Source organism: Labeo rohita, chromosome 11, assembly GCF_022985175.1.
Source record: "Labeo rohita strain BAU-BD-2019 chromosome 11, IGBB_LRoh.1.0, whole genome shotgun sequence".
Lineage (NCBI taxonomy): Eukaryota > Metazoa > Chordata > Actinopteri > Cypriniformes > Cyprinidae > Labeo > Labeo rohita.
The window spans coordinates 22,342,081-22,364,724 of record NC_066879.1 but is presented as its reverse complement, the minus strand read 5'-3'; the positions used below and the strand labels follow the sequence as shown (position 1 = coordinate 22,364,724).

At 44.2% G+C, this 22,644-nt stretch overlaps 3 protein-coding genes across 12 annotated transcripts in view; 2 read left to right on the top strand and 1 right to left on the bottom strand.

Annotated features, from left to right (window-relative positions):
• Positions 1-13,761, bottom strand: part of arhgef10la (Rho guanine nucleotide exchange factor (GEF) 10-like a) — a 412,439-nt gene extending 398,678 nt beyond the window's left edge. For 2 of the 3 annotated variants that reach the window (XR_007828683.1, XM_051122260.1), the window contains exons 1-3: positions 13,442-13,761; positions 7,000-7,260; positions 6,573-6,594 (exon numbers count right to left, since the gene is read on the bottom strand). Coding sequence is in view for 2 of the 3 variants with exons in the window: in XM_051122260.1 (XP_050978217.1) it covers positions 6,573-6,594; positions 7,000-7,255 (278 nt within the window). In the remaining variant the exon portion in view is untranslated. The remainder of the gene's footprint in view (positions 1-6,572; positions 6,595-6,999; positions 7,261-13,441) is intronic. The other variant, XM_051122262.1, reaches the window with a different exon arrangement.
• Positions 1,294-6,533, top strand: LOC127172825 (paternally-expressed gene 3 protein-like). Its single transcript, XM_051122250.1, has 4 exons — positions 1,294-1,446; positions 1,552-1,604; positions 1,780-4,496; positions 4,574-6,533. Exons 1-4 carry the CDS (start codon positions 1,418-1,420, stop codon positions 6,449-6,451), a joined length of 4,677 nt encoding a protein of 1,558 aa, XP_050978207.1. The 5' UTR covers positions 1,294-1,417; the 3' UTR covers positions 6,452-6,533.
• Positions 13,762-16,703: 2,942 nt separating the features above from the next.
• On the top strand, positions 16,704-21,484 carry LOC127172826 (uncharacterized). 8 transcript variants are annotated; one of them, XM_051122253.1, is made up of 4 exons: positions 16,704-16,812; positions 16,900-16,949; positions 17,360-19,587; positions 19,705-21,484. In XM_051122253.1, the coding sequence occupies exons 1-4, from the start codon at positions 16,784-16,786 to the stop codon at positions 21,424-21,426; spliced, it is 4,029 nt and encodes a 1,342-aa protein (XP_050978210.1). In that variant the 5' UTR covers positions 16,704-16,783; the 3' UTR covers positions 21,427-21,484. The 8 variants fall into 8 exon arrangements, with proteins under 8 accessions (XP_050978210.1, XP_050978216.1, XP_050978215.1 ...); XM_051122259.1 differs by having other exon boundaries at positions 17,360-19,869; positions 20,653-21,484; XM_051122258.1 differs by having other exon boundaries at positions 17,360-19,986; positions 20,701-21,484.
• Positions 21,485-22,644: the final 1,160 nt, after the last annotated feature.

Below are 22,644 nucleotides of genomic sequence, written 5' to 3'. Positions count from 1 at the left end.
ATATCAATTCACATCTTTTACTTAACATTTCAAGAGCAGTGATACACGTCACATGCAATAAGGTAAACACGCCAAGTGCAAAATAAAAATGAGCTCTGTAACTTCATAGAAATTATGACATTCATCCTTTTACCTGCAGTTATTCCATGTAAAAGTGTGTGTCAGCTGGCTGTCAGAGCTCTTACAAGCTTCTAGTTGCTAGGGGAAAGAGCCAGGTGTTTTGCAGTAGATCGTAACGCAAGACAGCTGTGCTCTGTGCGTCACTTCCCACTACAGATGTATAAAGTGTTTTTGCTTTCCCACTCCCACTAAACACACTTTTCCTCAGGTTAATGTGGGAAAAGATGTTGCATGGGTATGTTTACCTCCCTCTGCTTTGTGAACATATTGCAAACAGGGTTATAGATCTTTTTTTTCTCTGCAGCATAAAACACAGAAGATTCTACTTTTAACATTTGCCCCACAAGGCCCTAAACAGGATCATTCTCTCTTCTTGAGTGCAAAGAAAGTTAACTATTATACTATGTTCATATATAATATATTATAATTTAATTGATGCTTTGTGAGTAAAAATGTGTTAAATATGTTCTACTATATTCAGTTTCTAACAGTGGCGGAACAAATTGTTTGGGTTTATTAGCCTTGTAAAAAGCAAGAATATTTACACAGGGAATAAATACAACCTGACTTAGACACGCTGAAATAGCAGCATATCAGTGTAAACAGTGCTGACACACACCACACCAATGGAAAAGGCTATTGATAGCTCTAACCTGCAGCAGTATTGACATCTTCATGTTGGAAACATCCATTCAGCAGAATATAACGGTAGCATAAGCTGAAGAGGGTCTCGTTTTGAATACAACTTTCACCACAGGAAAACTCACAGGAATGATATGGCCAGGTTTTTCTATTATCATGCATTTCCTCATAACACAGCAGAACTAAAATGGGCCATTGCCTGGCATGCAGTTAACTATAAAGATACATTTAAATTAAGTAATGTGTAGGCTATCTAGTTTTTAAACCACTTAACTGCATTTGAGAATCTGTTGATTCACACAGCACAAATCCATAAACTATTTCAAATCATCACTCCAATATTCCAAGAAAAAGAATGTTTGAGATCAGCATTACAAAATAAATGCACTTGGTTTTTACAAAAATGCAAAAAATACACAATATTGAAAAAATAAGTGGCTCCAAGCAAATACCTCATGACATACTATTACACCTGAAACTAATGACGATCCATTAGAGGGAGCTGTGCCAACTGATTGGTCTGCGATAATGATCTAGTAAACTGTGACTGTTAGAGGCAAGGACTATATAAAGTTGGGTTGGTTAAAAGCTTTTGTTTTTTTTTTCTTTTTCTTGTAGTTGTGCTAAGAGTTGATTATGGTAGTTTTGGCTTGATATGGGTACTACTACAATGAGCATTTTAAGGTATGTTTATGTGTTTGTTGGTTGGTTTTTGAGACTTACTACAACTAATTTACTAAAGGTACTGAAAAAATGGTTGTGCAGTTACTGAAAATAAGTGTTTTGCAGTTTTTCTTTAGCAGTAATTTTAAGCCTTGGTGTTCATCACAGTATTGCAACTGGTAAGTTTATCCAGTTGAATTATGTATTGTATGTATTATAGTATATTGTATGTATATGTATTATATGTGTAACTTTTTAACATTGTTTTAATTTTGTGTGTGTTGTGTGTTGTGTGTGTGTGTGTGTGTGTTTTTGTTTTTTTTTTTTTTTTTTGTTTTTTTTATCTTTTTGTAGTTGATGGCTATAGTTCTGTCAGCAATGGAGGCAGTCCTGGATATTATAACCCAAAGGATGGTCAACCCATACAGGATGTTAAACTACAAAGTTTTTACACCTGGTTTGGCCCAGGAGATGTAGCAGGACCAATCAGGCCACTGGGTTCTAGGAATATGATCTCTAGTGCTGCAGTTAAGGGAGGCTATGATACTGGAAGCTACAGTTCTCAGCCTGGCTATTCAGGTGGTCCAGTGACCAGTGGAAGTTCTGGTTTGGACACAGGAAACCAGCTTCAGGGCTCTCAACTTGCTTCAGCTGGAAGTGGTAGTCTTGTTCCTGGCTCTATGGGTAGTGCAGTAGGCATGGGCATGTCAGAATATGGTTTAAGCCAGTCAGTTAGTGTTCAAGGCTCTGACACCATCCATTCTTCCCTGGTCTCGGTGCCGTTGCAGCAAAGCAGTAATTCTGTTCTTAAGCCAGTGCAGCTAACTTCCCAAATTCCTCTGCAGACCAGCAATGACTCCATGGCAAGACCTGGCAGTCAACAGCTAGTGCAGACAATCTCCCAGTCCATCAGTCGGCAACCAGCCCAAACTAGCTCTGGAGCCATGGCCCAGTCTAGCACCCTGCAGTTGATCCAGTCCAGTGGCCAACAATTAGCACAGGCCAGCTCCCAGTCTACAGGGCAGTCAAGTGGACTGCCCCTTAAGCTTTCTTCAGGTTCCAGGCCAGTTCAGAATCCAAGCTTTGGCTTGTTTAAGCCTTTGTCCCCCAAAAATGAATCCAGGTCACAGCCTAGATACCAAATAGTGCAACACCACAGGGAGTCGAGCAGCCCTCAGCTAGCTCAGGCTAGCTATGCACTTGTAAGTCAGTCATTCAGCCAGCAAGCAGCCCAGTCCAGTGGCCAGCAAGCAGTACAAACTAGCTATGAAACTGTAGCTCAACCAAGCAGCCAGCAACTAGCACAGGCCATCCAGCCAAGCAGTGAACAGCCAGCACAAGCCAGCTTTCACTCTGTGGCCCAGGTCAGTAGCCAACAACTACCACAGGCCAGCTACCAGCAAATTCCACAAGCCCAACAAATTGTGGTTCAGCCCCATAGCCAACAACTAGAACAGACTAGCTCTCAGTCTGTGGCCCAGCCCAGCAGCCAACTAGCACAAGCCAGCTACCAATCTGTCACCCAGCCCAGCAGCCAGCAACTTCCACAAGCCATTGACTTGTCTGTTCAGTCCAGCAACCAACAACTAGCACAGGCCAGCAGTCAGCAGTTCCCACAGGCCACTGACTTCTCTGTGGTTCAGCCCAGCAGCCAGCAACTAGCTCAAACCAGCTCTCAGCCTTTGTCTCAGCCCAGTGGACTACAAGAAGTGCAGACCAGCTATGTATCTGTGGCTCAGCCCAGCAGCCAGCAACATCCTCAGGCAACTGACATGTCTGTGGTTCAGCCAAGCAGCCAGCAACTAGCTCAAGCCAGTTCTCAGCCTGTGTCTCAGCCCAGTGGACCACAAGATGTACATGCCAGCTATGTATCTGTGGGTCAGCCCAGCAGCCAACAACTCCCTCAGACCATTGACTTGTCAGTGTCCCAGGCCAGCAGCCAACAACCAGTGCAAGGCAGTGGTCAGTCTGTAGCCCAGGCCTCCAGCCAGCAATTAGTGCAGGCCAGCCAATCTGTTGCCCTGTCCAGTGGTCAACAACCAGCACTGGGCAGCAATGTGCCTGTGTCACAGCCCAGTAGCCTTTTCAAGCCTCAAAAAGATAGACTTCAGTTTGGCTCTAGTCTCCTTTCTGGTACCAGGCCACTCCAGAAACCAAGCTATAGCTCTCTAGTTCAGTCCAGTAGCCGAAAACCAGCACAAGCCAGCTACCAGTTGGTAGCCCAGCTTTCTGCCGAACAACCAGCACAAGCCAGTTATCAGTCTGTGGCCCAGCCTGCTGTCCAACAACCAGTACAGGCCAGCTACCCATCAGTGGCTCAGCCTGCTGACCAGCAACCGTCACAAGCCAGCTACCCATCTGTGGCTCAGCCACAGCCTGCTGTCCAACAACCAGCACAAGCCAGCTACCAATCTGTGCCTCAGCCTGCTGTTCAACAACCAGTGCAAGCCAGCTACCAGTCAGTGGCCCAGGCTGCTGTCCAACAACCAGCACAAGCCAGCTACCAATCTGTGCCTCAGCCTGCTGTCCAACAACCAGCACAAGCCAGCTACCAATCTGTGCCTCAGCCTGCTGTTCAACAACCAGTGCAAGCCAGCTACCAGTCAGTGGCCCAGGCTGCTGTCCAACAGCCTGTGCAAGCCAGCTACCAATCTGTGCCTCAGCCTGCTGTCCAACAACCAGCACAAGCCAGCTACCAATCTGTGGCTGTGCCTCAGCCTGTTATCCAACAACCAGCACAAGCCAGCTACCAGTCAGTGGCCCAGGCTGCTGTCCAACAACGTTTGCAAGCCAGCTACCAATCTGTGCCTCAGCCTGCTGTCCAGCAACCAGCACAAGCCAGCTACCAATCTGTGGCTCAGCCTCAGCCTGTTATCCAACAACCAGCACAAGCCAGCTACCAGTCAGTGGCCCAGGCTGTTGTCCAACAACCAGCACAAGCCAGCTACCAATCTGTGGCTCCGCCTCAGCCTGCTGTCCAACAACCAGCGCAAGCTAGCTACCAATCTGTGGCTCCTCCTCAGCCTGCTGTCCAACAACCAGCGCAAGCCAGCTACCAGTCAGTGGCCCAGGCTGTTGTCCAACAGCCAGCACAAGCCAACAGCCAGTCCAACAACCAGCGCAAGCCAGCTACCAGTCAGTGGCCCAGACTGCTGTCCAACAGCCAGCACAACTCGGCTACCAGTCTGTGGCCCAGCCTGCCATCCAACAACCAGTGCAAGCCAGCTATCAGTCTTTGGCCCAGCCCAGTGGCTTGCAAGCAGCACATGCCAGCTCTCAGTCAGTGGCTCAGCCCAGTGTCTTAAAACCAGTGCAAGCCAGCTACCAGTCTGTGGCCCAAACTGTTAGGCCACAGGTTGCACAAGTCAGTAGCCAACAGTCACCACAAGCCAGCTACTCCTCTGTGGCTCAGCCAAGCGGCCTGCAAGCAGCACAATCTAGCTATCAGTCTGTAGTCCAGCACAGTGAACAAACCGTTTTCAAGCCAGTGCAGGCCCAAGTGGGACAACTTTATCAAATTGGCTCCAAACTTTATACTTGCCAAGAGTATGTATCAGAGCCCAGTTACCAGCTTGTAGCCCAACCAGGACAGATGGGGTATCAGCCTCCATCCAGACCAGTATCTACATCCTTCACTCAGCACCTCAAACCTGTTGTTCAACCTGGTTACCAGGCCGCAGTGAAGCCTGGGCACGACACCTTCCTGTCTGTGGTGTCACCCAGCAGCCAAGTCCCTCCTGGACCACTGCAAGCAACATTCCAGTCCACTTTCAGACCTTCACAACTGCCTGAAAAGCCAAGCCACAAGCCCCCAGTCCTTCCAGGCCGACAGCCTTTTGCTAAGCCTGGACTCCCTAGTTATGGTTCTGTATCCCAGCCTAGTGGCCTGCAGTCTGGACCTTTGAGACAACTGCAACAGCCTGGCTACCAGCCTCTGGCCAAGCCAGAGCAAGGTGTGTATCAGTCTCTAGTTAAGCCTGTGCAATCCAGCTACAAACCTTCAAGCAAGCTAGAACCTTCCAGCTACCAGCCTCAAATGTTACCTAGCCGCCAGTCACTAGCTCAGTCTGGCTTCTCTTCCCCAGCTATGTCACCACAGTCAGGATACCAGGCACAGTCAAGTTCTGAGATGGTCTCTCAGTCTGGATACCAAGTCTCTTCCATGGCAGGGCAGTCCACTTCCCAGCCTCAAATGCTGCCTAGCCACCAGTCACTACCTCAGTCTGGCTACTCTTCCCAAGCCATGCCAGCGCAGTCCAGATACCAGGCACCGTCAAGTTCTGAGACTGTGTCACAATCAGGATACCAAGTCTCATCCATGGCAGGGCAGCCCAGTTTCCAGCCTCAAATGCTGCCTAGCCGCCAGTCAATGGCTCAGTCTGGCTATTCTTCCCCAGCCATGTCAGCACAGTCCAGATACCAGACACAGTCCGGTTCTGAGACCGTCTCTCAGTCCGGATATCAGATCTCTTCTGCAGCAGCAGGGCAGTCCACTTCCCAGCCTCAAATGTTACCTAGCCGCCAGTCACTACCTCAGTCTGGCTACTCTTCCCAAGCCATGCCAGCGCAGTCCAGATACCAGGCACCGTCAAGTTCTGAGACTGTGTCACAATCAGGATACCAAGTCTCATCCATGGCAGGGCAGCCCAGTTTCCAGCCTCAAATGCTGCCTAGCCGCCAGTCAATGGCTCAGTCTGGCTATTCTTCCCCAGTCATGTCAGCGCAGTCTAGATACCAGGCACAGTCAAGTTCTGAGACCGTATCGCAGCCTGGGTTCCAAACCTCTATTCCTGGACCGTCAAGTTACCAATCTGTATCCAGATCAACTTCACAAACCCTGGAGCAGCCCAGTAGTCTCTTTATTTCAAACTATGAGTCTGTGTCGCAGTCTGTGCAACCTGGACTTCAGGATCCAGCACTGCTGAATTATCAGCCTGTCACAAACCAAAATGCTCCTGGACCAGCTCGAGGTAGCCAACGTTCGGCCCAAAGCAGGTTCAGGCTGTTGCAACAAGTAAAATCCTAGCTATTTACTTGTGTTTGCAGTTATCTGGTTTTGGCTAATGCTTTGTTTTTTGAAAGCATCAATAAAATGTCATTAGCAAGTATTTTTGTGTGGGTCTTTAAGTGAAAACTAACAGTCTTACCTTTTGTTGGTGGTTGACAGATCTATTTAAAAAAAAAAAAAAAAAAGCGGAGAGAGGAAAAAAAAAAAGTGAGGATTTTGCATAATCTAGTAGAGTTGAAATTGGCTTGTATAACAATTCCATTGACTTGTATAACTACTACCTCTGGTTTCACAGACAAGACTTGGCCTAGTCCCAGGCTAAAATGCATGCGAGTTGTATTAACTGAAACTTTCACTGCCGTGTGTATTTAAAAGCAGTGTTGAACCGTAACCTAGTCCTGGCTTAATCTAATCTGTGAAACCTGGCCCTAAATTTTAACCAGGGATATGCCAAAATAAGCTCTTTGGCTACTTGTAGCAAAAGCTTGCCTCCTGAAATAATAGTAGTTCCCAATACCTAATGAGTACCCAAACAATGTGGGAAAACACTAATAATGGAAACTTACTAGTGTTATGACTGGTACATTCCTGTCCACCGGGGGAAACCGTAGTGACCACTTGGGATAAATGATCCGCTTGTTTTTCCTGAGTCCCTTCCAATTCATTTGAATGTGTCTGAGGCTCGCTGCATTTTGCGGCCTCATCTCCAGAGGTAGTTTTGCCCTTTTGTTTGTCAATCTCATCTTCAGATTTGAATTTTTCTCTCTGCTCTTCTTCCTCCACATCCTTCTCCAGGTACTGGTGAGATGAAGCTGTGGACATAGGCTCTGTAAAAAAGAACAGTCAATTGTTACTCTGTACATCATGCTACGCTCTGTGTAGGTCTTTTACTTGTGCTTGTGTGTGTGTGTATGTGTGTGTATGTATATATATATATATGTATGATGACTAAGATATGTTAGGCATGTATATTCATGACATTTACACCATCTACAGTTAGTTTACACTTCGAAAATCAAAAAAAGTAATTGTAAATTGTCATTGTCTACACACATTGCAAGTTTGTATATCAGTGCAGTTTTGGATCTACACGCTAAAAGATAACATGAAAATGATGTCATTAAATTGCAGTTATAGGCAAGCCTGCTGTGGAGTTTAGTGATTTAGCATTTGGGAGGTTTTCCTCCCCCTCCTAAAGCACTGTACACAGATTATTAAACATTCCTTCGTAATCGTGTCAATGTCAAAAAACAGCTTCATTTAATGAGTTGCACTTTTATTAAAGACAAAACACTCCCTCATTCCACATTGTGCAGTTTAATGACCTCACAATTGTTTCCTTTGCTGGCACAAATCCATGCAGTGACACTTCTGCTGATATTGCCTTATAGTCCATGAGGAGATGATTGTACAGGAATTACTTGGATTATTTGCAAAACTCTAGGGATAAGGGAATAGATTACAGCTAATAAGGTTTTATCTCCAGAACACAAATGATGTCACAACCAGACATACAAAGCAGAATATAAATTATGTATTGATGTTTATTTATTTATTATCCAAAATCTATGTTTGCAGTAGAAGATTATAGGCTTAGAGGACTATAAAAATTTGGTTTGCATAATAATAATCCACATGCTTAGACTGTACAGTGCATCACTAATTAACCCCATCGGGCATGTTCGCTAGAATATTTAATAATAAATAATCACTTACAGTACAAGTCTTGTGTACAATGATGGTCACTTTGAGTCAAAATCTGGCTAAAGACCTAACCACAAATTATTTGCCTGTATGTTTATTCAAATACTGAATCAGTTACAAAAATGCTAATATACTGAAGGGAGACTAAACACCACCAGACATGTTTTTCAGAATTCAGATTTATGTGTGTCCATTCTAGTAAAGCCACTGTGGCCAAGGCCTTCTGTCCCTTACAGTGGACCACAAACACTGTTTCTCCAGCCAGCCCACTTCATGTTACACCACACACAATGGCACTCTTGTGATGAGACCTTGGAACAAACTCACAAAGCGTTGTTTCTGCATTCATCACTGAGGAATGCCTAGCTGTTTGTTAGATCACAAGTCTAAAGGTCAGTGGTATGTGATGTGAGAAATGGTGGGACCAAGCACTGCTGAAGAGAAAGGATCATCTGTCTCCAATATTTTATCCATTTTTGATAGCAATGTATGACGTGATAGTCTTAACCAGGGAGAACCACAGGAAAGTGACATCATGATGATGCTGACTGGCTGATGGCACCACAAGTATGTGCACTGTCTTCCCCAAAAATGCTTAGATTTTTATGAAGCAGACCATAAACTCATTTGCTCATGGAGTAATGCAGCATTACGACTGGCAGACTAGTATTGACAGTGCATTAGTTAAAGCCAGTGTGCATCCATATTCAAAGCAAATAGCATGAATATCCAAAACACTACTGTCAGTTGTGCTCTATAACAGTCTCATTAAAAAGATATCAAAGAGATCTCAACTGTTCAGCATTAGGATTAAATGAATAATTCAACTCATTACATGAATTATATAACTTTATTCTATTACTGTATTTTAAAAGAAACATTTTAGACAAAATTAATATTGAAACAAACTTAAGAACTTCATAAAATGTACTGAAATATTAAAGTGAAACCAATAATATTTTATTCAAGGGAAGTGCAATTGCATTATTCACCTAAAACCGGAAGAACATTAATGCAAAACGTATTACAGCAATCCAGCATAACTGTATACACAGTTCTGATTGGCTGTTCATATTGTAATGCATTATTCTCTTCACTTTCTTAAAGAAGTGTAGCACTCTTAATAGTGTGCATTTGTGAAGAGATGTTATGCTCAACTTGTTTTATGTACATTTCAGATAAAAGCTTCCTTGCTTTGATGTATCTCTTCTTCCCAAAGTTATATATATATATATATATATTTAAAAGAGATTTAAGTCTTTAATCCTAAACTTGAATAGAAAATTCAGAACAGAATTAATGATTTGTAAATGAATAATAAATATGATTTACCGTACAACACAGGACATCCATACCAGTCTGTTTGCATCCGTTTGCATCAATTTGTAGCTTAAACTAGATTTTAACCAAAGTAATTTGATTGGATTTATGACTTTTGATGTTAACCCCAATAAAACAAGAAGTGTTTTCTCCTCCTTTTTTAACTATATAATACTAAATGTACTGTCATATCAACACCTTCCTGGAAAAAAACTACAATATACTGTACTACATCTTCTGCCCCCTGGTGGATTATGCGCACTCTTCAGGCAGTAGACAGACTTTAAGTGCCATTCCTAAAACGTTCAATGTCACAATGTACATCTGCTGATTTAGATAAAAGCAACAGCAATATAACATAACAGCATTTACATTGCTATTGATAGAAATAAAAATATTTACTGGATCTAAGCGACTTTTGTACATTATAGTACTTTTTTCCCTGCAGTCTACTACCCAGTTTTGAGTTGCAAAAAAGAAACCATCACAGAAATTCTAATTACAAATGCCATTGTAAACATTACCATCAATCCATCAACTTTTAACTATTAAAAATGGTTTCCTGTAGTGTGGTTTTAACAAGCCACCAACAGAAGGTGACCAATTACCAACAGAGACCAACAGGCACCATTAGAGTTTCCATTAAAAACAGTACAATTCCTATTATAACAGGTAAAACCATTACAAATTTTGCGATAGTTCACATTGTTTTGTTTTTTTTCAGCAGGGACTGATACTCGTTACATAATAAAACTACGGAGGCAGCAGTGTATCAACACAAGGAAGAAACTTCCTTTTCCACTCCTTATCAGTGTCCCAAGAGTCCGTGCAAGAAATAGCTGGACAGTTCAGCGATATGCCAACAGTGATTCATAAGGAGTGATGATGTCATTCTTGTTCACAGGGTATTAAACAAGGACATGTGCTCAGCATGAATGAATGCACTGCAAAATCTTAAAATACAGTATGTCAGATTATAAAATATAGTTTGCTACTGTATATCTGGTTTATTTTTTCTTACTTTTTTTGGCATGTGTACATTTATCTTACACAATCTCCTTTTTAATTTCAGCTCACAGACAAAAGGCGCATGGTGTATGTACAACAATACCAGTGCGTTCTTATTTAATGGCAGGTTCCATGGAAACTGCACCTTACCCTTCTATTTAAACAGCAGTATGACTGTGTACACACCTCTACATGTCCTCTATTGTTACAACTGTACATACTCAAAATGTGCAGGCTCAGCAGTGGCTGATTCTGCAGACCACAGACATGCAAGGATGCATTATTCATCCTTGGGTTGTCTGTAATGCACTTTTAAATTAATAGTATGTTAAAATCAACATCAAATGAAACTTCACCTTATTGATTTTCTAAATGTATGTTATAGATCTTGTTGTGAACAATTTATCCATGCATGTGTAAAAATTCTGTGACCTTGTAATGTTTAATAAAAATTTCAAGTCACATTTATTTATATACTACATATTTATATTGTATATATATAGAGGGTTTGCACTTATGTCACGATTTGGTCAGCTACCCAGATGTGCGGCCACATTGGCGATACTTGGATGTAAACAACAGCATGGATTGCACAGTTAAAGGGTTACTCCGTCCCAAAATGGAAATTTTGTCATCGCAAACGACGTATGCTGTTTTGTGTCAGCTGCGCCATGCGGATATTTTTTCTACATTTATTTATGCCTCGATGTAAATTAAAACAATGTATCCGTGTGTTGCGGCTGACACAGAACAGCGTACGCTGTTTGCGTTCAGGGGATACTATGCAAAATGGCACTAGGGTGATTGCAGAGGAGACAAATTGTTGAATAAAGTCATTATTTTTGTTTTCTTTGCATACAAAAAATCTCCTTGTTACGTTTCTAGACATTGATCATGTTATGGGAGGGTCAGAGAGCTTTCAGAATGCATCAAAAATATCTTAATTTGTGTTCCGAAGGCAAATGGGGGTAAGTGATTAATGAGAAAATTTTCAATTTGGGGTGGAGTAACCCTTTAATGTAATCCTGAATACGTTGTTCTGCTAATTTATGCTGTCTAAATGAAAAAAGGGCACAATTTTTTGACAAACTAAAGTTAATAGGTGGTAAAGATACGTACAAGCAGTATTAAATAAGATATAAGCTTAATATGTCACCTACCTGACTGGAAATGATAAGAACAAACATGAATGTTGTCAAGATTCCAGGAAATCCTGGTTCAGTTTAGCCAACCACAAACACCTTTTGTTCAGACAGTTTTTGCACTCTTCTCCTTGATTTGTTATAACTTTTGGCAGTCTATAGTACTCCAAAGTTTATAGTACTTTCCCCAGTCCGACTGATTACAATACAACTCAAATCATGACAATAACTGACCATTTTCAGCAGCAATAATTAGCAAAATGTGAGTTTTGTTCAGTTGCATTGTTTACATTAAGTGCCACCAATATGGCTGAATAATGACACTTCATGAAAACACTCCATAGTATAAATGCTGTTAAATCAATAATATTACTGAATGTTAACTTTCATAACTGGGCATTGCAGTGAAAACAACTTCTCTCTGACATGTGCATGACTTGCAGTCACCATTTGTAAATGACTGAAGCTAGGAATTCCATTGGCCACCTGATAACAGTGATGCCAAAACACAGTAAACCATAAAACACACAACAAAGAGAATCATGTAACATGTCATTGTTCACTCAGAATGTTCATTCACATTCTCAAACCTTCAAAGCATGATGTGGTTTGGCGTGCACACATTCAAAAGATCTGTTCAATCCTCCCTTTACGTCTATAGAAACAAACACATGAAAAGCACAAGCTCCTCTTTCACCATCTGAACATATAGAGTTTCAAGTTTTTTCTCATGTTGTTGTGTAATGTGTTCTCAAACAGCACAGAGGGCTTCATACAACACCTTTCACTTTTTGAAGACTTTCTCACACGCCTCAGGGTGTCAGACGGGAACCGTCAAATTCTTGCTAACATGTGGACAGAGCTCCCTCCACCCAATATCTAGTATCACATCCGCTAGGAGGCCTCTGCGATTGTACATATGCCTCTGACATCCCAGAGGGCCCAAAACCCCCTTTGGATTCGAGACCACTGACAGGGTGCGTTTGTACTGCAGCTCTCTCTCGGACATGCATGGACTGCTAACGACGCTGAACTGTCATAGAGAAAAAGGGAGGGAAATGGAACACAGCCCATTTTTAAACTAAATCTAATTCTGGAACTGTAAAAGGAAGTCGGTGAAAGTTGAGTGGCAGCTATGTAGATTAGGAGTGGTAGGGTTTTGAGGCCCCTACACACAAAGTGTGCGATTATGAATCTTATGTTGGAATTAGCCTTTAAAAAGCTGCTCTAATTTCTCTCTAAATCAGATATATGGTTGTACATGGACTTCAAAAATATTCAACAATTACCAATTTGTGTTTAGCACCTCAGAGTTGTATCTGTGTCAAAAGTTCTGCTGGTTAACACTAGGTTAAAGGGATAGTTCAACACAAAATTCATTTAATCACCCTTATATTGTTTCCAACCTGCTTGACATTCATTTTTGTGGAACTTAGAAAAAATGGATATTTTGAAAAATGTCTCAGTACAGCACTTCCATTGAAATGTATCAAAATATCATATTTTGTGTTCCACTGAAAGTCATACAAGGTCTGGAATGACATGAGGGTGAGTAAATGATGACAGATTTTTTATTTTATTTTTTTTCGGGTGAACTATTGCTCTGGGTTTAGGGAGATTTGTAAGATCCCACTGTTTCCCAATGAGCCACTGAAATTAGGGAGAGTGTACAGCCTCCTCTTCTGTCTTCTCTTCTCCTACCCCCACTCTAGAGAAAAGACCCCTTTTCATGGTGCCCCTGCCTTTGTTGCATGAACGGGAAGCAAACTTAGAGTATTAGTGTGCAGGAGAAAAGTGAAATTGATAACAATAAACAATAAACAGCACAACTCACCTTTTTGTTCTTAGTAGTACTTCCACAGGAAAGCTTTAGCACCTCCCAAGAGGGACTTTAATCCCAACAACCTCCCATGCACTTCCTGCTATGAAATCAGCTGCCTCCTTGAACACATCCTCATCCTCCGTTTATCCGCTGCTGCTGCTGCTGGACGAGGCCTCTGAGAGGGCGGCAAATACCCAGTGCTGTTTACTTTCCCACAGGCAGCAAGTTCCCTACTCCGTGCACTAACCGCTCCACTCCTCCTCGCTCTCGTAGGCTGAATGAGCCCCCCCTCTTCTCCCGGCTTCTGTCACTCCCTTATTTTCTCTCGCTCCTTCCCTCCCCTGCTGTTGGACAGTTATAGCCCTCTTGAACAAGCATAATAGCTGTTAAGCTCCACCAATGGCTGAGCTGCTGGCAGACTTGTCGTCCAATTAAAGTGAGGTTAGATGACCAAGGGGCAGGGTCTAGAAGGCTAAAGGGAAAAACAGAGTATGACAAGCCTGGAGAAGAAGGAAGGGAGGGAGAGAGAAAGACAGAAAGAGCAACAGGGATTACAGCATCTTCAAGCTGGCCAAAAGTGGAACAAATAGTATTAGCTAAGTGGGTGACCATTCAGTATTGTGCAAGCTCTGCAAAACACAACACTATATATATATATATATATATATATATATATATATTAAAACACTGGTCTTTAAAACAGAAATCTAAATACAAATAGGTTCCATTAAACAAATACACAGTGCAAAGTGAAATAATCATAACTCCTACAATGCCAAGAATTTTTCAAATTTGGGGGGAATTAATATTCATAAGGGATGCTGCACCTGATTGGTCGTCTTTATCGTGAATATTAATTTACCCCGTCCACATCAGCGAAGGACCACCTACTTACCTTTCAATCATCCGCTGATTTAAAGAAAGCTTATAAAGTTTGCAGATTTGTGGCTTTAAACAACCGTCCAAACTAAACATTTGAAAACGTCAATTTATATGCAAATACACAAGATGGAACTTCTTCATAACATGTACACATAATGCAAAGCATAAAGTTCAGGTACTCCTTTTAAAATAATTTTAAAACAATTAAAATGCATCACTTGTGTGGTTTGATTAAAATTCAAGTACATTTACAAAAAAGTTATTAACAAACAGTAAGTGATGTGAATTATGTGTGTACATATATATATATTGAAATCAGAGATTGTAGGTTTGTTCGACTTAACGCAACGCTGTGCAGCTCGATCAAATTCTGACTTGAAGCTGTGCATGCTGGCTAGAAATTTTGTCCGACTTGAGACGGTGCCGAAGCCTCGTGACTGTCACATGTGGAATCAAAATACCGCGATAGTGATTCGAGAGCTTCCTCAGCCGGTGCAGTTTCTTCAGAGCGGCTGCAGGAGCTCTGATGACGACACAGCTGTTTTACAATTGGCCAGATTCACCACATGACAAAGATCATGTGTGTTTCAGGTTTATTCTAACATCCTCAAGTCCGATAATGCTCACAAATCTGTGAGCAATGTTATATTGAGTTACGTTTGTCATAAAACACTGATTAAAGCATATATAACCCCACTTTATAATTATTTAAATAGAATATGTTTGTGTTGAACATTATTCTTGTTCAGATGGCGCTGTATTAAGCAGTATAAGAAAAGTGTTTCTGTTGCTCATGAAAACGCTTAAAAACATCTGTGTATTTCACAAATATTGCACTTAATTCACTTCATCTGCGATAGAGTAAGCAAACACCGCAAGAGCATCTCTAACGAGAGCAGAAAGTGTCCGACTCCATTTTCAACTCGAAAAAAAACTCAGTTTTCAAGTCGAACACACCTCTTCACTTGCAATTCAAAAAACAAGCAATCATGGGAAACATGTCTGAGACGCATGTAAACACATGACCACTTCTGATCGTTTCTCCCTATCAGAGACAGATCTTCATACCAGTGTTTAAACTTAATTTTTTCCATAAGAAACCCAACTCAATTCTCAGTCAACTTAAAGGTGTGCAACTAAAACATTGCTGTTTTATCTTAACTGTTTGTAAAAAGGTCTTAACATATCTGTCCATAGGAATGTTGAAATGAACATGGGATGGATGTAAGCTTGTACTCCTCTATACATAGACCTATAACATTGATAGCTTTGTCTGGCTTTTGTCAAAACATGGGTGAGCACACCTATCAGAGCACCACTGCCCTGTTGAAAAAAACAGCATATGCTGGTAGGTAGGTTTTGATGCTGGTTAAACTGGTCCTTTGCTGGTTTAAAACATCCTGTCCACCCTAGCTGGTTTATGCTGGTCCTTGACCAGCAACATGACCAGCATAAACCAGCTAAGGACCAGTTTAAATCAGCTAAGGACCAGCATAAACCAGCAAAGGACCAGCTTAAACCAGCATCAAAACATATCTAACCAGCATCCCAGCACCAAAACATACCTACCAGCATATGCTGTTTTTTTCACCAGGATGGACTTCTTCAGGTGACTGGGTTGAGCCAGTAACCATGTTCATAATGCCAAGAATGTACTGTATATAGTATTTTACATATCATTTTTTCATTATACTGTCAGAGATGTGCCATATGAATTCTAGTTACTTGGCTTAGTTACTCACTAGAGTCAGATTAATCTGAGTCAGACATGTATTAAAACCCCAGTCCAAAAAGTACCTCCTGTTTGATACCTCCAAGCACAGTACTGACATCATGTTTTTGGAATGTCCATGCAGCAGAATACAAAAGTATAAGTTGATGAGGGTCTCATCTGAACACAGCTTTCTCCACAGGAAAGCTTACAGGAATGGCCCTGCCTGATTTTTCTATTGCCATGTGTTTTTTTCATAACAAATCTGAGCTAAAATGACCAGTCCACTTTGCTCTAGTTTTTATTTTTTGTTCTAGAAGTGCAGATTAACACATCCATTTAGAGTATACAAATGTGTTAAATTAATGATTTTAGTACCTCACTCTCATTAACAGACCTGTTAATTGATTAAGCACAGTATAAAGTAAAAACTGACAAGAATAAACATGTAAAACATCTGTTATGTATGACCAAATCAGTTCTAAAAGACTTCTGAACAGTCAGCAAACTGCTGTTCTCATGACTCTGGAATGAAACGGTAGTTGTCGCGATCAGAGCTGTAACACCTGAACCCAATAATTGTGTATTACAGGTTTCCATGACAACTGATTGACAGGAAGCAACTGGTAATTGCAGGGGCAGGCACTATAAAAGGACCAATTCAGTAGCACTAATATGTGTTGGTGTCTAACAGACTTTTTATGGTTTTGTAGTTTTATTGCTCTGGTAAGGAATTGGGTTTTTTTCTTTTCTGGCTGGATATGGGGGATACTGCTGTACGGCTTTTAAGGTATGATGTTAAATTATTATATTGTGTTTTATTTATTTCTGTTTGGTTTGTTTTCTATCCTATACTGAATACAAATGTTGTTTACAGACTTTCTCTGGTTCTGCTCACACTCTGTGTCAGTGGTCATATTGGAAATGGTAAGTTTGTGTGTGGTTTTTTTTTTTTTTTTTTTTTTTTTGTCAAGTTCTATAATGCAGGTTTATCAACGTGTGTGTGTGTGTACTTGTTTTTGCTACATTGTGGGGACCAAATGTCCCCACAAGGATAGTAAAACCTGAAATTTTTGACCGCAGGCTGGTCCCCACAATGTTAAATTATTAAAAATAGTAAATGTTTATCTAAGTGTAATGATGCAAATGTTCTCTGTAACGGGTAGGTTTAGGGTTAGGGTGTAGACAATATTGTTTTGTCAGTATAAAAACTATAGAAGTCTATGGAAAGTCCCCACAATTAACAAACAAATGTGTGTGGTTTTTTTTTTTTTTTTTTTTTTTTTTTTTTTTTTTTTTTTTTAAATGTGTTTTTTTTTTTCTTTCTCTCTCCCTAGTTGATGGTTTTGTCATCAGAGGAGGTCATGCTGGATACTATGAGGCTGGTCTCCTTTTGCAGGATGATGTGAAACCACAAAGTTCTGATTTGCAAGGCCAAGGAGGAGGTGTGGATCCCAGTGCTGCAGTTAAGGATGTATATAGCAGTGCAAGCTATAGTCCTCAAACCGTCTCTTCTGGCTCTGTTTCTATGTTTGGCTCTGACTCTGCCATTAGAAGTAAACTTCAAGGTTCTCTGGTATCTTCAGCTGGTAGTGGCAGTCTTGTTTCTGGTTCTGTGGCACCTGCATTGGGTACAAGTGTGAGCAGTGAGTCTGTACCCCAGCCAGCACAGCTTGTTTCTCAAACGCTTGTGCAATCTAATGAGTCTGTAGCATCTAGTAGTCTTCAACTAATGCAGACCAGCTCCCAGTCCAGTGGCCAACAACCCTCTGTCAAGCCCCAGAAAAGTAGATTTTCACGAGTTGGTTCCAAGCTCTTTTCTGGTACCAGACCAGTCCAGACTTCAAGTTCCAGTTTTACCTTCAAGCCTTTGCAGAGACGAAATGAGTCAACCATACCTGGTTCTCAGTTAGTGCAAGGCAGCTATGGGTCACAATATGAATCCAGAGTTCAATCCAGCAGTGTACAACCAGCACAGGGAGGCTACCAACTTGTGGCCCAGGCCAGCATCCAACAGTCCTCTCAAGCCAGCAGCCAGCACTCTGAACAAGCCATCTCCCAATCTGTGGACCAGTCCAGTGTCCAACCAGCACAAGCTGTTTCACAGTCTGTAGACCAGTCTAGCAGCCACCAGTCAGGACAAGTAGTCTCTCAGCCTGCAGCCCAGCCTAGTGTCGAAGTACAAGCCATCTCTCAATCTGTGGACCAGTCCGCACAAGCTAGCCAGCTCTCTATGGCCCAGCCCAGCTTTGAACATATGGGACAAGCCACTTCACAGTCTGTGGACCAGTCCAGTGTCCAACAGCCAGCACAAGCTGTTTCACAGTCAGGACAAGTAGTCTCCCAATCTGCGGCCCAGCCTGGTGTCCAAGTACAAACCATCTCTCAATCTGGGGACCAGTCCAGTGGCCAGCAGCTGGCACAAGCCAGGTACCAGTATGTAGCCCAGCCTAGTGACCAAAAACCAGGACTGATACGATACCAGCCTGTCTCCCAGCTCAGTGGCCTACAGTCAGCGCAAGCCCGCTATCAGTCCGTGGCCCAGCCCAGTGTCCAACAACCAGCACAAGCAAGCTTTGAGTCTGTGCCCCAGTCTAGTGGCCTGCAGTCAGCACAAGCTAGCTTCCAGTCTGTGCCCCAGCCTAGTGGCTTGCAGTCGGCACAAGCCAGCTTCCAGTCTGTGCCCCAGCCCAGTGGCCTGCAGTCGGCACAAGCCAGCTTCCAGTCTGCGCCCCAGCCCAGTGGCCTGCAGTCGGCACAAGCCAGCTTCCAGTCTGCGCCCCAGCCCAGTGGCCTGCAGTCGGCACAAGCCAGCTTCCAGTCTGCGCCCCAGCCCAGTGGCCTGCAGTCGGCACAAGCCAGCTTCCAGTCTGCGCCCCAGCCCAGTGCCCTACAGTCGGCACAAGCCAGCTTCCAGTCTGCCCCCCAGCCCAGTGGCCTGCAGTCGGCACAAGCCAGCTTCCAGTCTGCGCCCCAGCCTAGTGGCCTGCAGTCAGCACAAACAAGCTACCAATCAGCACAAGCTCGCTACCAGTCTGCAGCCCAGGCTAGTGGCCTGCAGTCAGCACAAGCCAGCTACCAACCGGCACAGGCTTGCTACCAGTCTGCACCCCAGGCTAGTGGTCTGCAGTCAGCACAAACAAGCTACCAATCAGCACAGACTCGCTACCAGTCTGCGGCCCGGCCCAGCATCCAACAACCGGCACAAACCAGCTACCAGTCTGTGCCCCAGCCTAGTGGCCTGCAGTCAGCACAAGCCAGCTTCCAGTCTGTTTCCCAGCCTAGTGGCCTGCAGTCAGCACCAACAAGCTACCAATCAGCACAGGTTGGCTACCAGTCTCTGCCCCAGTCTAGTGGCCTGCAGTCAGCACAAGCCAGCTTCCAGTCTGCGCCCCAGCCCAGTGGCCTGCAGTCAGCACAAGCCAGCTTCCAGTCTGCGCCCCAGCCCAGTGGCCTACACTCAGCACAAGCCAGCTTCCAGTCTGTTTCCCAGCCTAGTGGCCTGCAGTCACCACAAGCAAGCTACCAATCTGCGGCCCGGCCCAGCGTCCAACAACCGGCACAAGTTGGCTACCAGTCTCTGCCCCAGCCTAGTGGCCTGCAGTCAGCACAAACAAGCTACCAATCAGCACAGACTCGCTACCAGTCTGCGGCCCAGCCCAGCGTCCAACAACCGGCACAGGTTGGCTACCAGTCTGCACCCCAGCCTAGTGGCCTGCAGTCAGCACAAGCCAGCTTCCAGTCTGCGCCCCAGCCCAGTGGATTGCAGTCAGCACAAACAAGCTACCAATCGGCACAAACTCGCTACCAGTCTGCGGCCCGGCCCAGCGTCCAACAACCGGCACAAGTTGGCTACCAGTCTGCACCCCAGCCTAGTGGCCTGCAGTCAGCACAAACAAGCTACCAATCGGCACAAACTCGCTACCAATCTGCGGCCCGGCCCAGCGTCCAACAACCGGCACAAGTTGGCTACCAGTCTGCACCCCAGCCTAGTGGCCTGCAGTCAGCACAAGCCAGCTTCCAGTCTGCGCCCCAGCCTAGTGGCCTGCAGTCAGCACAAGCCAGCTTCCAGTATGTGCCCCAGCCTAGTGGCCTACAGTCAGCACAAGCCAGCTTCCAGTCTGCACCCCAGCCTAGTGGCCTGCAGTCAGCACAAACAAGCTACCAATCGGCACAAACTCGCTACCAATCTGCGGCCCGGCCCAGCGTCCAACAACCGGCACAAGTTGGCTACCAGTCTGCACCCCAGCCTAGTGGCCTGCAGTCAGCACAAGCCAGCTTCCAGTCTGCGCCCCAGCCTAGTGGCCTGCAGTCAGCACAAGCCAGCTTCCAGTATGTGCCCCAGCCTAGTGGCCTACAGTCAGCACAAACCAGCTTCCAGTCTGCACCCCAGCCTAGTGGCCTGCAGTCAGCACAAGCCAGCTTCCAGTCTGCGCCCCAGCCTAGTGGCCTGCAGTCAGCACAAGCCAGCTTCCAGTATGTGCCCCAGCCTAGTGGCCTACAGTCAGCACAAGCCAGCTTCCAGTCTGCGCCCCAGCCCAGTGGACTGCAGTCAGCACAAGCCAGCTTCCAGTATGTGCCCCAGCCCAGTGGACTGCAGTCAGCACAAACAAGCTACCAATCGGCACAGACTCGCTACCAGTCTGCGGCCCGGCCCAGCGTCCAACAACCGGCACAGGTTGGCTACCAGTCTGCACCCCAGCCTAGTGGCCTGCAGTCAGCACAAGCCAGCTTCCAGTATGTGCCCCAGCCGAGTGGCCTACAGTCAGCACAAGCCAGCTTCCAGTCTGCACCCCAGCCTAGTGGCCTGCAGTCAGCACAAGCCAGCTTCCAGTATGTGCCCCAGCCCAGTGGACTGCAGTCAGCACAAACAAGCTACCAATCGGCACAGACTCGCTACCAGTCTGTGGCCCGGCCCAGCGTCCAACAACCGGCACAGGTTGGCTACCAGTCTGCACCCCAGCCTAGTGGCCTGCAGTCAGCACAAGCCAGCTTCCAGTATGTGCCCCAGCCTAGTGGCCTACAGTCAGCACAAGCCAGCTTCCAGTCTGCACCCCAGCCCAGTGGCCTGCAGTCAGCACAAGCCAGCTTCCAGTCTGCGCCCCAGCCTAGTGGCCTGCAGTCAGCACAAGCCAGCTACCAGCCTAGTGGCCAATCTGTGTCTCTCTGGCCTGGATCCCAGCTCTTTTCTATGGCAGACCATTCAAGTTCTGAGGCTCTTTCCAGTTTTGGTTCCCAACCCCTGCAGCAACCAAGTAATGTACAACTTGCTTCAAGCTATGAGTCTGTGTTGCAGTCTGCTAAGCCTGACCTTCAAGATACCGCACCATTGCGTTCCCAGACTACTCAAAGCAAGCGCTTGTCACCAGGCATGTTGAGGCTGTTGCAACAAGTGAAGTCGTAGCTGCATAGTTGATTTAACTTGTTTGTTTTGAAGGAAAAAATAAATGTTACTATTTGAACACACTTGTGGTTTGTGCTTGTTGGGCTCTTCTGGTATATAAGTCCACAGAGGACTTAACTGTAGTCTACTCTTGCTGGAGTATTAGTTGGGCTTAAGCTCTTAAGAAAATGGGTAGGGGAAAAATGCTTGTCTACTGAAAGTTCAGTGTCTTTGACCTGTGGAAGTACTATATTGTTGGCACATTTACCTGATCTTAAGTCTTTCTCTCTTGTGTGGGGTTCTTAGTTTGTGGTTATGTAACTGGTTTCGAAGAGACACTTTAATCTAAAAGTTCTTTATTTTATACTGATTACAACTGCTTTGGTCAAGCAGTTCTAACAGGCTTATGTACAAAATGGAAAACTAGTTTGTGTCCTTCGTGGGTTGATTATACAATGACGTCACTAGTGGGTATTTCCAGTTGGTTGTCCTAGTGTGCACAATCGAAAAAATGCCTCTTTCAACCGCTTTTATTTTCATCAAGTACACTACTCACAAAATTAAGGATATTTGACTTTTAGGGGAAACTTATGGAAACTCATGCTACAGTGATTATATCATGAAAGTAGGGTGTTTAAAAAGTATGCAGTGGTCATTTCATTTCAAACCATCTACTTAAAACAAAAGCTGACAACAGTGATGGGTATACCACAACAAAAAGTCAATGTCTCAACTTGTCATGCGTCCTTGACCATCAATTACAGCCTGACAACGTCTCATGCTGTTCACAAGTTGACTTATTGTCTGCAGAGGCATGGCATTCCACTCTTCTTGGTGGGCTGCCTTCAGGTTATTGAGGTTCTGGGGTGCAGGGTTACGACTCCCTACACAACGACTCTGCTGATCCCATAGGTTTTCTATGGGATTCAGGTCTGGAGAAAGTGCAGGCCACTCCATTTGAGCCCTTAAAGAGCAGTTCAATGCCATGCCTCGGCAGACAATATGCTGACTTGTGAAGAGCATGAGACATCATTGCTAAGCTGTAATTGATGCTCAAGGACACGTGACAAGTTGAGACACTGACATTTTTTGTTGTGGTTATATCCACCACTGTTGTTAGCTTTTGTTACAATGAGTAGCATTTGATGAACAAATGGAACAAGTTCCTGAACAAAGAGGAGGGTCAATATCTATGGAGCCAAAATGATCTCAGTAATTATTCACGCAAAATACACAGTG

Excerpts from the sequence above, each read along its gene's own strand:
- LOC127172825 (XM_051122250.1), top strand. The coding sequence starts at position 1,418 with ATGGGTACTACTACAATGAGCATTTTAAG. Across the intron at positions 1,447-1,551 it reads ACTACAATGAGCATTTTAAG|TTTTTCTTTAGCAGTAATTT; the intron begins GTATGTTTATGT and ends AGTGTTTTGCAG. Across the intron at positions 4,497-4,573 it reads GCTACCAGTCAGTGGCCCAG|ACTGCTGTCCAACAGCCAGC; the intron begins GCTGTTGTCCAA and ends TCAGTGGCCCAG.
- LOC127172826 (XM_051122252.1), top strand. The coding sequence starts at position 16,784 with ATGGGGGATACTGCTGTACGGCTTTTAAG. Across the intron at positions 16,813-16,899 it reads ACTGCTGTACGGCTTTTAAG|ACTTTCTCTGGTTCTGCTCA; the intron begins GTATGATGTTAA and ends TGTTGTTTACAG. Across the intron at positions 16,950-17,359 it reads CAGTGGTCATATTGGAAATG|TTGATGGTTTTGTCATCAGA; the intron begins GTAAGTTTGTGT and ends CTCTCTCCCTAG.